Raw genomic sequence first — 15,958 nt, 5'->3', positions numbered from 1 at the left:
AAAACTACATATAAAGTATTACAAGTCTGCATAATTAATACTCCCTCTGTCCATTTATAACTTAATTTATATATGTAAAAACATGTCACATTTCTATAATCAATTTAAGCTTTATGAGATGATTTACAACCACACAAATATTTAAAGAACTTTCGGTCCATAAGTTTCAAAGCCTAAAACTCCTGCCTAGTCAAAGGGTGCCACATAAATTGGGACGGAGGGAGTAATTCACAATATATAAAAAGAGTTGGACAAAACCGTAATCAAAGAAAGAGTTGTTTGATTTCCCAAATAGGTAACCCTGAGGGAGTAATAATAATTTGAATTCTCAAAGTTAATTCTAGTAACTTGTGCCCATATTAACCTTTCGAAATTGAGGTAATCTCATATTTCTCCATCTGCTATTGTTGGTTTCATATTATTCTTGATACGTAAAAGGGCAGCTCTAAAAGACCAAGTATATATTACTTAGTGACAAAGTAAGGGATACCTTACAGAGTGTGAAAAGTTGAAAGGGACAGGGGTTTGGAGAGACGGTTGAGATTCCTTAATCTTTAATCAGAGGTCCTGGACATGAGCTCTGAAATGGACAACTTCTTGTAGGGAGCGTTTTACCCCTTAGTGAACTTTCACAATGCTAATTCGAATTAGTTGTTAGTCGGATCAGTAAATTTCAAACATAGTAGTGAAAAAAAAAGTGTGAACGTGGTATCGTAGGGCATCCATTTCCTTTACTAGCATTTTGATTACAGCAGCAACAACTTTTTGTCAGAGTTGTCAATGCCATTTCATCTTCTTTTTCAATATCTTTATTGATTAATTAACAAGTCTGGTGTAAGTTGACTCACGTTCAGCAGAATATAGTCACTTATTCCGTAAATGACAATAATATCCCTTATTCAACATTTGGAGTATTTGATTACTAGTCACAGAGAAATCTTTCTTTAACATAGATTTTGCTAATGCAGATAGTTTATCTCTTTAAGCCTTTAGACTACCCTTTATATAGGTCTTACTCAAAAGTTAATTTTTTAATTCAAGACACTTCAGATTCTTATCATTATGGACATAATTTTGGCCGAAAGGCCCGGAGCATCTCTATCTATGAACAAAATCTGAATAAAATGGTTCTTGCTTAATTAAGCTAGTTTAGAAATTACATGCTGATATATGCTCTAGTCTAACAACTAAAAATTAATGTACAAGCTCGTCCATCTGGTTTGTATACATAAAACCAACGTGCGTAGCAAATTCCCAGCTTTGTCATAGAGTATAGTGGCATTGAGTCTCATAAATAGCCTCCTGAAGACATTTCAAGATGCTAATGTGATTCAAGAATCCCAAGAACCAGAAATCAAAATTATCCTCGGTTACTACTTGAATGTACTTGTGTGATGGTTTCTTCAATCTCTTGCTCTCGATGACTTTCTTTATTTTTCTCAGTGGAATTGAGATCTGTCGTACCAGTTGAAAAATAAGAAGTGAGAAGAAAAGCATGCAGGAGCAATAAAAGGCTAAAAGCTGAGTATGTTGCAAATCCTACCTTGTAGTGGAATTTAATAATCTCGCCACTGGGAGAAGAAATCTTAATCAGTTTGTGACTGCAAAAAGCAGCTTTATCTGTAGAAATGAAGAGAAGGCCTGCTATAGGCCCTGCTGTTGTTTGTAAATTACACTGAGCTGCCTTTACAAGTTTTTCTTCGGGTTTGACACTAAAATTTTTCTCAAAAACATTCTTCATTCTTTTCAGTTTAAGAATCTTTGCCCCCTGCAGTCTTAACTTTCCCTTCACACTTTCGATCAGTCGAGGCCACAATCTCTCTGCAGAAAAAATATCAAGGCATTTAGCCAAGGAAAGATAATGTTCTCCAATACAAATTATAAAGGTAACAAGTGATGAAAAATAATTCTCAGTAACTTTTTGGTCGATTCAAGTACTTACCATCCTTTTGAAAGCCATTCGTAAAATTTTCGAGTGTCTGTCTTGTGCTTTTTGAATTTTCAAGGGTGTTTACAGAAGCAGTTAAAAGTCTTCTCTGTGAACTCATTGGAACTCTTCGGACTGACATCATAGTAAATTCTTCGTTTTTGTTAGCTTTAGACTCGGAGCTGTTGTTTGTGATGGATTAATAGGTTGTGCAGAGGGATATTTATATATACTTAGTACTATATATATCAGAGAAAAATGGTCAGTGGCCTGATAGTTATCCCGAGTCATCCTTTGGTCACTGATAGTTATCCTGAGTCATCCTTTGGTCACTAAAGAACAACTGTGAAAAGGTTTAGGCACATGTGCTGCTGATTCACAATGAGCAAAGGCGGCATTTCTGTCAAAGTTAAATACTCTTTATCTTTATTTCAGCAAATAAGTAAAAGGTATTTGACACACAAGGATTCAAACGATCTAAGCATGTAAAGGATCTGATATGTTTATCGTCACACTAACACTTTTCGAGCTGGCAAATTTTTTTTATGATGTAACCACTAGCATTCAGAATTTAAGATGTAACTTTTCTGTTTTTAATTTTTTACTAGTTTTTGGAAATTGTGTGTTGCATGTTTGTCCTCTTTCATTATTATACATTATAAAATTATATAAACTTTAAAAGTTTTGAGTTATAAAATAGGAATATGTAATGAAGTGGAAAATTTTAAATGCTAACTAAAAATCTCTTTTACATAGCGTGCGTATCCAACTTCAATTATATGTTTTTCTCTTTAAGATTGTTATTCCCCTTTCATTTCACCAAAGACAAATGTAATGTTCATATTTAAGCATTAGACTTTATATCACTTATGTTACTTTCAAGCATTTTAATTTTATCGATAAATCAATTCTTTCAATTTGAGAAATATTCTTCAATTTTAGAGGCGTAAAGTATATATTTGTCATTGACCATTCAATTTAATTAGTGTTCTAATGAATGTCTACTTTTATAGTGATATATTGTTATTTATCTCTTGATATAAAAGATAACCTCAGGAAAAAGAACTGTAAAAAATTGTGCCAAAGAAAATAAATCATGTTAGAAAGACGTGTCGCGTACCTCATTTGTATTGGCACAATGCCAACTAAAGTTCAATTCTTGTATCTGCAGAAGCATCACATCAGTTGTTTCCCCTAAAATATAAAAATTACTCATAAGTTGTTGAAACAAAATTTTAGCAGTTTATGTTCATGTGAGAGATCAAACTCTTAAACATCAATCAAACAACAAAATTTATAAAGCAAATTCAAAAAATGCTTGAAAGAACATGAGACAAGAGCATTATGCTTTCTAAGCCAAATTCAAATACATAGAATTGTCATTAGATGAAAAAGTGAAAGAGAAATAAACAGTTGAGGAATCGGAGATACATGGATCATTGGGAAATGTAAGAGATCGTAGTAGATTCTTTTCGAAGATTATTAATGAACAGAATTGAAACCTGCAAATAAAAATGGGACTGAAAACAACCTTAGCAAAATAAGAGAAAAGCAAAAGAATATATCCATTGATCTGTTGACTATATTTCAGTGAGAATAGTAATTTTTTGGTTTTTCCTGACCGGGACCTTTGGAATTTGCACTGGAAATCGAAACATGATAAGACTTTTGGGCTTCTATAGTTACCGGATTGGTTTAAAATAAGGGAGTTAGAAAGTTTATCCTCGTCTTTTCATTTGCTTCCAAATTCATATTATCTCTGGAAATTTATAGTACTTAAAAATGGTATTGTAATGATAGTAATTGAAGAGAGAGATATGTAGGTAAGTATTTGCTTGAAGGGTAAAAAAGTCATTCAACTTTTGAAGGGATATTTGGTATTTTAACTTTTCACTTTAGGGCTTTCCACTTACCTAATAATATGATTCTGGTCATTGGTTATCCCTCATAGCTAATAGCTTATCAGGGAATCCGTCTTACCATACTACAAAATACAAAGTGCAATAAGCTTGGCCCTTTTTGACTTATCATGTACATTATCAAGTGGCACTTATGAAGGTTGATGGCTGAAAAACTAATGAGTTCCTACTGATACAGTCATTTATAATGTACATAAACTGTATGTAAAATTCAATTGTATCACCACTGGAACATTTCTTCGCAACGTATTTATTTTCTTCTCATATGGATGCTTATATTAATAGAGTATACCCGAAAGATCCATAAGATATTTTATCAGAAACAACAATTGAAAATTCTACTATTTTGTACATTCATACTTCTGCATTAGGTAGTCCTAATGTAAAAAATTACACCACATTCATTAAATTCTGCATTGGATATATAATCAAAGAATATTTACCTTTTAGAATTTTTATAAAAATCCCGCTAATGTAAGCACCACATTCATACTTCTGCATTGGATAATAATCAAAGAATTTTTCTAAGCACTCAAAAATTCTCATTGCAATGATATAGTAAATTAAGAAGGGATTTCGTGGTTAAAGACCCAAACCAGTGCTTGAACTTATATATTGTTCTGCCATCAAGAACTGTAAGACCCAATATTAATGACATCTCAAAGATGAAATGAGATAAGCACTAAAATGTTTTGGCTTGAAGCTCTCTATTAATATAACATGCATTAGGTTCATAATAAGTGCAAATTACAGGTCATTACATATAGCAATCTCATTGAGCAGTCCCAAATCCAGGAATGTACTCTAAAAGTCCAAAGGTTTCACCTTATACCAAGAATAAAGATTAACCTAATTTACCAGGCATTTTACCACAGAATCCATCTTTCCATAGGGAGGTTATGTGATGTGGCGAGTCAACTACTTCTCATGAGAGAGGACTTTAATTGGTCAAAATAGGATAGAGTTTAAAATCAGTAATTAATTAATGGGAAGTCAGCTGCTGATATCACAAGGCTATCCTGTTGGATGTTGATTGTTATTGAAACTTCTATTCCTGTCGTGCTTCTCCTATATGTAACCAACTCAAGATAAATTTGTTAGTGCATACTAAAGTTGGCATATCTCAAAAGATCCTTATGTTTTCAAAGTTTGAAGTCAGTGTGAGGCTTTGGTAGTGAGGCAAATAGTAGATTCTGACTTCTGAGTAAGTTTAGCGAATTATAAAACCAAATCAAAGATATGTTACTTAACAGCTAAGGCTACAAATATATATATATATAGTTGGTAGGCCATCGATGCCGGTGGCAGCTAAGGCCGAGGGGTATCCAAATATATATATATATATATAGTAAATGTTGGTAGGCCATCGTATTTTTACTTTTTTATATTTTGAACCCCTGCTCACGCTCCGCCATCAAATCAAATCCTAAAAGAAAGCTATTTGTTCATTCATGATGTGTCAATGCCTGCACTTTGTGATACTTTCATCATATATCATGATCATGTTTTTTGCTATATTTCTTGCTGTGGCCAACGTATACACAGTTGATGAGTTTGATTACCACATGGAAGAGATGGACAGAGTTGATAAAAGAAAGATTACTTAACTGGTTGGGTAATGAAGGTGGTCTAGAGCGCATTTCACCCTCATTAAAAACAATGAAAATGACTTGCAAACATCGCGGACTCAACAAACTCAGGAAACAAGGCTGCTAGGGAACTTCTAGTAATGTCTTTGCTTGAGCACATAAGGCAATTGATCGGACGATGGAACTTTACAAGCTAGAAGAATGCAATAGTCATTTACTGATCTTGGGAAAATGTATGAGACAATGCTGATTGACAATCTCGAATTGTAACACCGAATGATAGTATGAAAATTGAGGAAATACTAAATATACTGAAGCATTTGTAGATACTAACTTGTGCTTGTTGGAATTATATATTCCATTTGTAGTAATTCCTTTATTGGTAGTGCAAAGTCAAAGGTTCCTTATGGGTCCCTTTTCCCCTCTCTTGCCTTTTGTCCTTAATGAAATGCAAAGTGTCCCTCGTCAGAAATGGAAAGCTCTCTTTTTCACCTTATGATGAGAAACCGTTTAGTGGGCTGGCAAGTCTAGTAGAAAAAGAGAGAAGGCTCGCGCACATGAGAATTGGGCTAGTAGGCAAAACGGGTCAATTTCCCCCCCTCCCCTGCGCGCAAGGTATACGTGAGGCCTAATTTAGTTCTGATTTTGCAAAGGTTATCTTTTGATACTGTCCAAAATTATGCTAACCAGATTAATATCTAGGTTTATTTCCATGGAATTAATACATAATCAAAGCTCATTACTCAGGATTCAATGACCATCATTATTTCCCTCATTACTTAGGATTAATTGGTCGATTAACTATATAGTCGTTTCTGATCTTAGTCTTTACTACCCAGACCTTGTCATCTACCTATATATTTCGGTTGAGATTTTTTCTTGTCAACAATTGGAAAAATACTTCCTCTTCTTCTCTGTAGTAGTTCTTCGTAGTTTTGTTTCATGGGGAATATAACTTTGTGCGAACTTGAAACTTCCAGCCACGAGTGCAAGTGTTTGCAAGGGACTGTCTAACATTGGGAAGCGATTGGCTACAATGATTTGCATCCCTGTCGGACAGAAATCGCTTTCAAGTGAGTGGCATGCCACGACACGATTTTGTGATTATTTCCTTACTGTTTTTTATATTTTGTCCAGTATCAATTTTGTACTATTTTACTAACAATTTGAAAGCAATTTTATACCTACAATATTGATCAGTGGCTATTTCATTGAACAAAACTCTTCTCGATTTATCTGTCATGCCCCAAATCTGGAGAGGCATGGTCGGCACCCGGTACCATACTTGGCCCGAGCGAACCACTCTGTAACTGTAACTCTGGAGGGGTAACCTTCAACTTAGGCCAACGAGGCCTACCTACAAAAAGAAAATACCAACCAAGGTCGACAAGGCCGTATCCTGATTCATATGTAATTAGTAACTATCACATTTGAAGGGCACACACACCCAAAACATATATACGTAACTGTGCAGGCTGACGATGCCGCCATGAACGTCTACAACCAACAATACCAAAATGAATATGTACAACGGGGCCGGCAAGGCCATAATATCGAATACAAAAATAAAGGACTCGTCTACAAGCTTCTAGAGATCATTGAACTGTATCATGGTCGGGATAGGGCCCCGACCTACCCAACAAGTCTATATACACAGAAGGACTCCCAAGTCTAGACCTGGCAACTTCGAAAGAGTGGAGCTTACCAATCAGCTGATGTTCGGTCCTGTCTACTGGGGAGGTCTATCCGGTTGTTTGTCAGAACCTGCAGGCATGAATGCAGCGCCTCCGGCAAAAGGGACGTCAGTACGAATAATGTATCGAGTATGTAAGGCAATAGAATAACTGAAAGCTAAAACTGAACTGAAAAGCATAATAATCTGGAGGCCAAAGAATGCCCTGAGATATACTCACCTGATCCGACTTGACACAATGCAATATAATAATATCATAGCTAACCGGCCACATATAAGGCTCGGTGTATCTCTCAATGATCAAGTGGTCAGACAACTGTAAAATCTCACTGACCGTGAGGCCAGGCAAATATAAAATCTCACTGACCATAGGCCAGGCAATAGTATCGTCGCATTGACCAAGTGGCCAGGCAATAACATCTCTCACTGACCATAAGGCGAAGTAATAATAATATCTCACTGATCAAATGGCCAGGCTACAGAAAATATATGTATATGATGTTGTATATCATGTATACACTAGCATTCATGAAGGCACCGACATGTCTCTCTATTTCTACTAACATCAAGGAAAGTATGGAGCATATAAGAATCCCTCGAAAGATACAATATAAACACTCGGGAAGCGGTAACATCACTAAATCCAAGATATCTACGAATGTATTTCTTCATACGATTCGTCTAACTCTTGCTAATCATGGGATCATGCCAATGAATGAAGAAGGGATAACCATTACATACCTCTTTTCATCAATACGGACTCAACAATGAATTTGTCTCAACTAACGCTTCGACCTATAACAACGATAGTACATTCATTAACTTAGCGAACACTAGTGTCTAGTGTATATCTGCCTGGGGTTCAGATGACCACACTGATAGAGAGATTGACCACACTGCTCTCGTAGCTGCTGATCAGTCGAAATCATACACTGAGGAGGACATCAAGGTAATCACTTACGGGCTCAAAGATAAGTTAGATCAAATCTCAAAAGAAGAACTGATAACCTTGATGAACACCCTAATTGATGAATATCAAGAGACGAGCACCAAAAGACTTGAACTACAGGGTGAATTTACAAGCTTACAGGATCAACTGTTGAATTCGAAGCCTCCAAACACATAGTTGAAATGGAAAATTCACTATTGAAAGAACAGGTTGCTCAACTTGGTTCATTAGTCCTGTCTCTTCAATTAGAAGTTATTAAGCTAACCATCAAACCAAGAGAGTGTGGGTTGAGTATTGAGCCAAGTGAGGTTGAGGTTGAACTGCAACGGGTAAAAAAGGAGTTATATTTGGAGAAGGAAATATCTAGAGACCTCAAAGCAAAGCTGCTTAGAACAAATCATGATCTTGAAAGGGAAAAATATTGGACTTAATCTTCTCAATTGTGTCACACCCCAACTTCAAAGGGTGTGGCGACCAGCTTACCCGGAGAAGGGCCAAGCGAACCAAGCGTGATATCGAACTTCCGTAACATGAATCATAGGCCGACAAGGCCGCTGAATAACAATTGTAAGAAGTATATTACGTCAACCTGCAAGCAAAAAAGGCCTAACAACACATATATGCATAACTAGGGCCGACAAGGCCGCAACCAAGAAAGACAACTAGTCAGAAGGCCGGCAAGGCCAAACACAACACATGTACACTAACTGATAGTCTGTAAGCCTCTAAGAGCACTACTATGCATCAAATAGACGGGACAGGGCCCTGACGTACCTATAGCCATACTCATAATATATATCCATACATGCATTCCTACTTAAGACTCTGACTAACAACTCCGGAGAAATGGAGTGCAACAACTAACTGCTGAACATCGGGTACCCTACCTGTTACACCTCTCGTTTTCGTCGCAAGAAAGTCCTTGGCTTATGGGTGGTTTATACCCTTGGAATGGAGATCCGTACCCGAGTTTTGAGATAATAAGTGTTTTATCCCGTGTATCGAAGTACAAGCATGTGTTCCTTACAATTTGCGGGATTAGAAGTTGAACGAATCGAATCAACGCGAACTGGAATGACTCAGGAAAAACCCACAGACACCAGTCATTGTCGACAGGCCGTCGATTCGCATCGTCAACATTGATGCAACCTCTGAATCTGCAGGAGAAAGTCGACGGACCGTCGATAAGTTGATGAGTCGTCGACCCGCTCACCGAACCGCATCGCTGGAATTTTCTAGTTCCATCTATATATATGAAGTCCCACGATTTTATCCCTAATTTTCATATTCTCAGACCAGGGCAAACGCTTAAGTATTTCCTCTCAACATATTCCATAATATTGGAGAAATTCTAGTAAGATCCGAGCTCGTAACCCGAGCTAGTGAAGAAAAAGGTTGTTCTTAGGGTTTCTTTGAGTTGATGAGCTTGGGAATTGGAGTTGGAGTTTGATTCTTGGTATTCTATTCCTTTCAAGGTATGTATATGATTTCTATCTTTGTGTTTGAGTTAATTATCAAGAATCTTAGTGGTTTTAAGTAAAGGAAAAATAGTTATGGAGGTGGTAAGTTGAATAAGGGTTAAGTTGAGAGAGGATTTGAAGTAGAGTTGATTATGTTTTGATATGTGAGTATGGATATTGATGTTGTTGATGTTGTTATTAATGTTTGAGTTGAATTGGTAGTTGAGGGATTATTAAGCTTACAAAGGAGATGCTGTCCGAAATTCATTAAGTTCCTTTCGTGCTTGAATTGGATAGTAAGTGATGTAAATGGTCTAATGATGGCTTATGTTATATTGATTGTAGTCTTACGAGTGCAACAAGTAGATGTTGGACAATTAGATATGCTCCAAGGTATGTTAAGGTTGTCCCTTTTTTTCTTTTGGCATGATCCTAATTATCTGAACGAACAAAGTAAGCAAGCGAGTTCCAAAGACTCTACTCTTAGATGGTACAGGATTCATCGTATCCTTGATTTCCTATGTTTTATGTCTATGGCTTCCAGAGATCTTATGTTGCCCAGAGTAGTCTAGAGTATACTTTTCAGGGGTCCTTCATGCATTTTATATATATGTATAGCTATTTTCTTACATTTGCCTATATGGCCGAAGACGGCTGCACTACGGTGGGCGGCTTATAGATGATGATGTATGATTACACCGTGCCTACATGGCTGGGTAGCACAACTAGTGGGCGGCTTATGATATCGTTCTGGACGCGGGATGCCTGGATGCGGGATTATATGATATATGGATCGGGCCATACGTTCCTCGGCATCATTATATGATATATGGATCGGGCCGTATGTTTCTCGGCACTATTATATGATATATGGATCGGGCTGTACGTTCTACAGCACTATCAGTTATATTATGACCTATGCATATCATACGACCTTAGAGGCAGTTTCAGTTATACAAATTTATGTAGATATTCCCAGATGTTAGCTACAGATGCATTCAGATATTGAGATTAGATTTCATGTTTCAGATGTCTCTCATGACTTCTATGTACTTGTTATTCTTGTGCCTTACATGTGGTACATTATTCGTACGACTCCCCTATTGTTTGGGGGGGAGGGGGGGCGCGTTCATGCCGCCGGTACGAGGTAGACGGACGAGGTCAGCTCGGTAGGACTTCCATCCGGCAGTGGTCAGTGCACTCCACTTGATGCGGAGCTGCAGTTCATTTTGGCATGCTATTTTTGAGGTGCATGTGCATGGGTATGGCGGGGCCCTGTCCCGTCCTTTTTACAGCTTTGCACTCTTTGTGGGTCTATAGATAGTTTTGTACAGTTAAATGTGATGTAGCCTTGTCGACTCCTATTCTTTTGTGTATAGTATATGTAGCGGCCTAGTCGGCTTGCACTGTTCTATATACATACATACATACATATATATATATATATACATACATATATATATATATATACATACATACATATATATATATACACATACATACGTACGTACATATATATATATACATACATACATACATACATATATATATACATACATACATACATATATATATACATACATATATATATATATATATATATATATACGAGAGGTTCGAGTTCAAGGTCATCCTTTTATGAGTTAGTAAAGTGCTGATTAAGTTCTTATAGGCCCTCGTTATTCAGTGTTATTCAGAAACGAGTATAGGGGTGTTTTGTCACACCCCAACCTTGGTAAGGCATGACTGGCACCCGGCGCCCTACGGGAACCGAGCGAACCAATTTATAACTCGCATCCTTCATGTCTCTCATAGTAAAGCCTCTATGAACATGACTGAAGTACACAAGTCGGGACAGGGCCCCCGGCGTATCCTTAACACAATTCATATACATATATAGACTCAGACTTGGCCATGCTCCAGAAAGAAGTAGAGCCCACCAATCGTAACTGGTACCTGAAGGCAGCCTACGGTGAAAGATACTCGTCTCGTCTATTTTCACCTGCGGCATAAACACAGCGTCCACAAGAAAGGACGTCAGTACGAATAATGTACTGAGTATGTAAGGCATGAATAGTAACATAATACACGAATGAAGATAGCATAAGATAAAGCGAGTAGTCTATACTTCATATACTTCTTAAGACTTCGTCATGTAAATCTAACCTTTCTCTAAAGGGAACGTTGCATATATATATATATACACGATACCATACTATACTATACTGCACTATACTATACCATACTATATTATACTATAATATATATATATGCCGTGCTTGACCATATATATCATATATATATCATATATACACGTATATATATATATATATATATATATATATATATATATATATATATATATATATATATATATATATATATGCATATATAAAAGCAACATTTTCATCATTATTATCCTTATTGAATACATCTATCCTTAGCATCGTAAGATTTTGGGAATCATGAACTTCTAGCATTTCTTTTGGAAGCAAGGATGTTATGGAAAACATGCATGTATGAGTTCATGGGAAGAGAATCATGCCTTTAGCAAGAAAGGGAATAGCCTTAACATACCTTTCGGTCGCCTTAATCGTTCAACGTTTATTTTTCCAAGCTCGCAACTCTACACATAAACCATCCATATTATCATTAGGCTCAATATCATACACTTGTCCCAAGCATTCAAATGAAATCTTTTTAGAATCTACCGAAATTCGGGCAGCATCTCCCCTATTTATATGCCTAGCCCGAAATCACAATCCAAAGAACCAACAACAACAACAATACCAGCATCAACCACAATATTATCAACACCAAAATATTCCATAAACATCCCACATGATGTTTTACCCAATTTCTCGACCCATAAATTCATTATACGCTCATTTAGTAACTTTCCCTCCGTAAATAAGCTTAAATCAATACTAGTAAGGAAGATTCATACCTTTCACCAATTCACTTGATAATCATATATATATACAAATAACAACAGAGACCATATCACAATCATGTTGTATTCCATAATTTCCAACCATCACAAATCATATTTATCACCTCAAAACAGCCCAACGAAACAAAGAGTGCCATATCTTAGGCTATTTCAATGCTATCTTGTGGTGTTTTGCTTCAAACGACTTCACCCGCATGGAATTAATCTTAAGCACAACCAATAACATGTTATACATACCTTAAGAAGTAGCTAGGACTCATAATCCAACCGTGGTTCAGCTCACAACAATCCTTAATTGCATAACGACATCATAGACTTGTTGTTCTTTGGGGTTTCCAACACTTTGATGAATGATTGGATTGTTTTCCCTTTGATTTGTCTTAGGAACCTTGGAGATAGGTTAGAAAAGGATTTGGAGAGGTTTATAGAGAATTTAGGGAGAGAAGGTGCTAGAAAAATGAGTGTAAAAAATCAGATTTTTGTTTTTAAATTTTCTGATTTTTACTGTTCACACCGAGTTACTGTTCATCCGCGTACTGTTCACCGCGTTCACAGTGTACTGTTCATCCGCGGAAATTATTTCGAGACCTCAAACTTTTATACACCGATCTCTTTATTTGCATACTTGGATATGACCAAAACTCCATACAGTCTGTATAACTTGTTCAACATTCCAAACTTGACAAAACTATTTTTTTCCGATTCGTTTAACCTCCAACCTTCACGACACTTACTTATCACTTGTTGAACATAACATAAACACTTATAACTTCAAACATAATCCTGTCCTTTGAGCTTATGTGACTAACCTACGATGCAACTTAACGCACGAAAATATGGGACGTAACATGTTCGGTCACTAGAGATCAAGCACTCGTCATGACTCATCGGTTTTGGTTGTGACAGAAGTGGTATCAGAGCAGTTCTGTTCTAGGGCTGTCTACAGACTGTGTCTAGTAGAGTCTTTCTTATGGGTGTGTTGTGCACCATAAACAGGAGGCTGCGGGACATTTAGGATGTTGTCATTCTTTCTATTCTAGATCGTGCGCTGGAGCGGTAAGTTAAGAATTCCCTTTCTAATGATTTGTTCTGATTTTAGCGATGCCTCGAAAGGAAACTACGGCACGGAAGAGCAAGAGGTGGTGCAGCGAGCCACTAATCGTACTCGGCAAGTTAGCGAGGACTCGGGCGAGTCTCGGAGTGAGAGTCCATCCCGAACTTCGCATACCCTCTCCGACACCTCGGTGCCCCCGCCCCTGGCCCGGAGATGCCTCGGAGGGGGAGATAAGAGAGGCTGTCCTTTTGGCGGCCCGGTTAGCGCCGCTTGTGCTCGGCGACGACGGTACGGGCCATGGTGGTATGGGTCAGAGCGAGAGATCCAGGTTCTCAGGGTTTGACAGTGAGTTCGAAGGTGGCCCATTACGGCTGTTTTCTAAACACTTAGCTTATTCAGCAGCTAGCGCGCCTCCACGGTTTCCTAGACCCAGGTTGGATAGATCCGCTCATTTTGGGCCAGCTCAGAGTTCCAGAGTTCCCAGTTATCAGATTAGGAGTGGTTCCAGTCAAACAGGACCACCTGTACCACGGTATGCTTAGTGTGGTAAGTCGCATGGGGGACCGTGCCGATTGGATTTAGGTGTTTGTTATGCCTGCGGTCGGCCAGGCCATATCCAGTATGGCTGTCCATCGATGCGTGTTAGAGGTAGGGTCCAGCCCACAGGATTAACAACTAGTTTTTTGTTATCTGTACACCCTCCGGGGCAAGGTTCACAGATACCAACAGACCGTGGTAAGGATCGAGGGGGAGCGATCGGTTCGAGTGGTCCTCAGTATCACAGCTATGCGCTGGCTGGGCGACAGGATCTCGAGTCTTCCTTTGATATTCTCCCAGGTATATTACTAGCATTCTTTTATGATGTATATGTATTGATTAATCCGGGGTTTACATGTCACATGTTACTCCATTTGTTGCTAGTAAGTTTGGGATAGAGCCCGAGTCGATTCAACTTTTTTAGGTGTCTACGCCAGTTGGTGATTTAGTTCTTATGGGCCCTCGTTTTTCAGTGTTATTCAGAAACGAGTATAGGGGTGTTTGGTCAATAGAGATCAAGCACTCGTCATGACTCATCGGTTTGGGTCGTGACACTACGGGGGTGGCACACCAACCTGTCTATCTGTACCTATAGGCATGATCACAGCACACAAAAAGGGGCCTCAGTACGAAAGATGTACCGAGTATGTAAGGCGGTAAGTATAAACATAACATAAGCATAAGAGATATATATAACATGGGAAGAGATGTAGCGACAACCTGCAACTCTGAACGAGGCCACTGAGGGCGACCATAACCATGAAATAAATGTAAATGCATGCTCGTAGAATCATCCCTCACTGTGGAGGCACATCATATCATATAATAATAAATCCCTCTGTGGGGTGAGCTCATCGTCATAACATCATCTCTGCCCAACTGATCAGTGGCAATGCATAGCTACTTGCCTACCCGGCCGCCTACAACATGGCTCGGTAAAGAAAGAATACATCTAGGGCACGGCACTACGTGCCTACCCGGCCACACACGACTCGATAAAGAAAGAAATCCGTCTATATATATGGAATGCAAGACTGACCTCAGAGGAGACATCATAGAAAGAGTCGGAGTGACCTATCGTCGTTATCCCCCGGCTATCGTTATTATCACTACATTCTTTATCTTTTCAATTCAAGAAACAACAAATGTGGGGAATAGGAGATATACTTCAATAAGGATTATATAAGTGATAAAGATCGGCTCAACTGAATAAAATATCATTAGCTCAACTTCAACATGAAGAATAACATAGTGAACAACTTTTTTCCAATCGACAAGTAAGATACGAGGTGTGGGAAAGTACGGCAACACAAGCCATATATAAATCAAGGAAACAACCTTCACCATTAGGGAATGAAATCAACTCAACTTTAACGGGGAAAGTATCACGATGAAGAATATACTTCTCTCGGTAAACAAGAAGGATAAGGAATGTGAGAAAGTATTTCAATGTGAACGATTCATGAGAAGAAGTAAGGTTAATCATTTTGGAACACCCTCGATAGATCTTTAATTTAAGACCTTTTAAATGATAACCAAATGGAATATGGAAACATAGAGAGTTATTTTATACAAGTCATATAGGAAGTGGAGATTAGCTCATTCATTCTTGGATATGATCGACACAAGTTAACGGGATAGCATTTCGAAAAAAAAACGCATTTGAATTCTAGTCATGCTAAGAAAAGAAGAGAAAATCCCTACATACCTCGTCGATTGGAGTTATACACATTTTCCGAAGCCTCGAACACTTTACAACCGACTTGCTATAGGGCACGAACAATTTGAGATCAACTTTGAGCATATAGCCAATAAAAATCTTCATTTAGGCATTTTATCGAGCAATTCGTAGGCACGAGTTTGTAAGCTCTTTCGTA

General features: G+C 37.9%; 1 protein-coding gene across 2 annotated transcripts in view; it reads right to left on the bottom strand.

Moving 5' to 3' along the window:
• Positions 1 to 1,116: 1,116 nt before the first annotated feature.
• The window catches only part of LOC132032948 (putative GEM-like protein 8), a 36,138-nt gene continuing 21,296 nt past the window's right edge, over positions 1,117 to 15,958 (bottom strand). The window contains exons 1-3 of one of the 2 annotated variants that reach the window (XM_059422775.1): positions 1,943 to 2,147; positions 1,544 to 1,821; positions 1,117 to 1,455 (exon numbers count right to left, since the gene is read on the bottom strand). In XM_059422775.1, the coding sequence (XP_059278758.1) occupies positions 1,264 to 1,455; positions 1,544 to 1,821; positions 1,943 to 2,072 (600 nt within the window). In that variant the 5' untranslated portion in view covers positions 2,073 to 2,147 and the 3' untranslated portion in view covers positions 1,117 to 1,263. Of the gene's footprint in view, positions 1,456 to 1,543; positions 1,822 to 1,942; positions 2,148 to 15,958 lie in introns of those variants that run through there. The other variant, XM_059422768.1, reaches the window with a different exon arrangement.

Source organism: Lycium ferocissimum, chromosome 2 (assembly GCF_029784015.1).
Source record: "Lycium ferocissimum isolate CSIRO_LF1 chromosome 2, AGI_CSIRO_Lferr_CH_V1, whole genome shotgun sequence".
Taxonomy (NCBI): Eukaryota; Viridiplantae; Streptophyta; class Magnoliopsida; order Solanales; family Solanaceae; genus Lycium; species Lycium ferocissimum.
The sequence above is the reverse complement of the archived record's forward strand: the minus strand, read 5'-3'. Positions and strand labels throughout refer to the sequence as shown.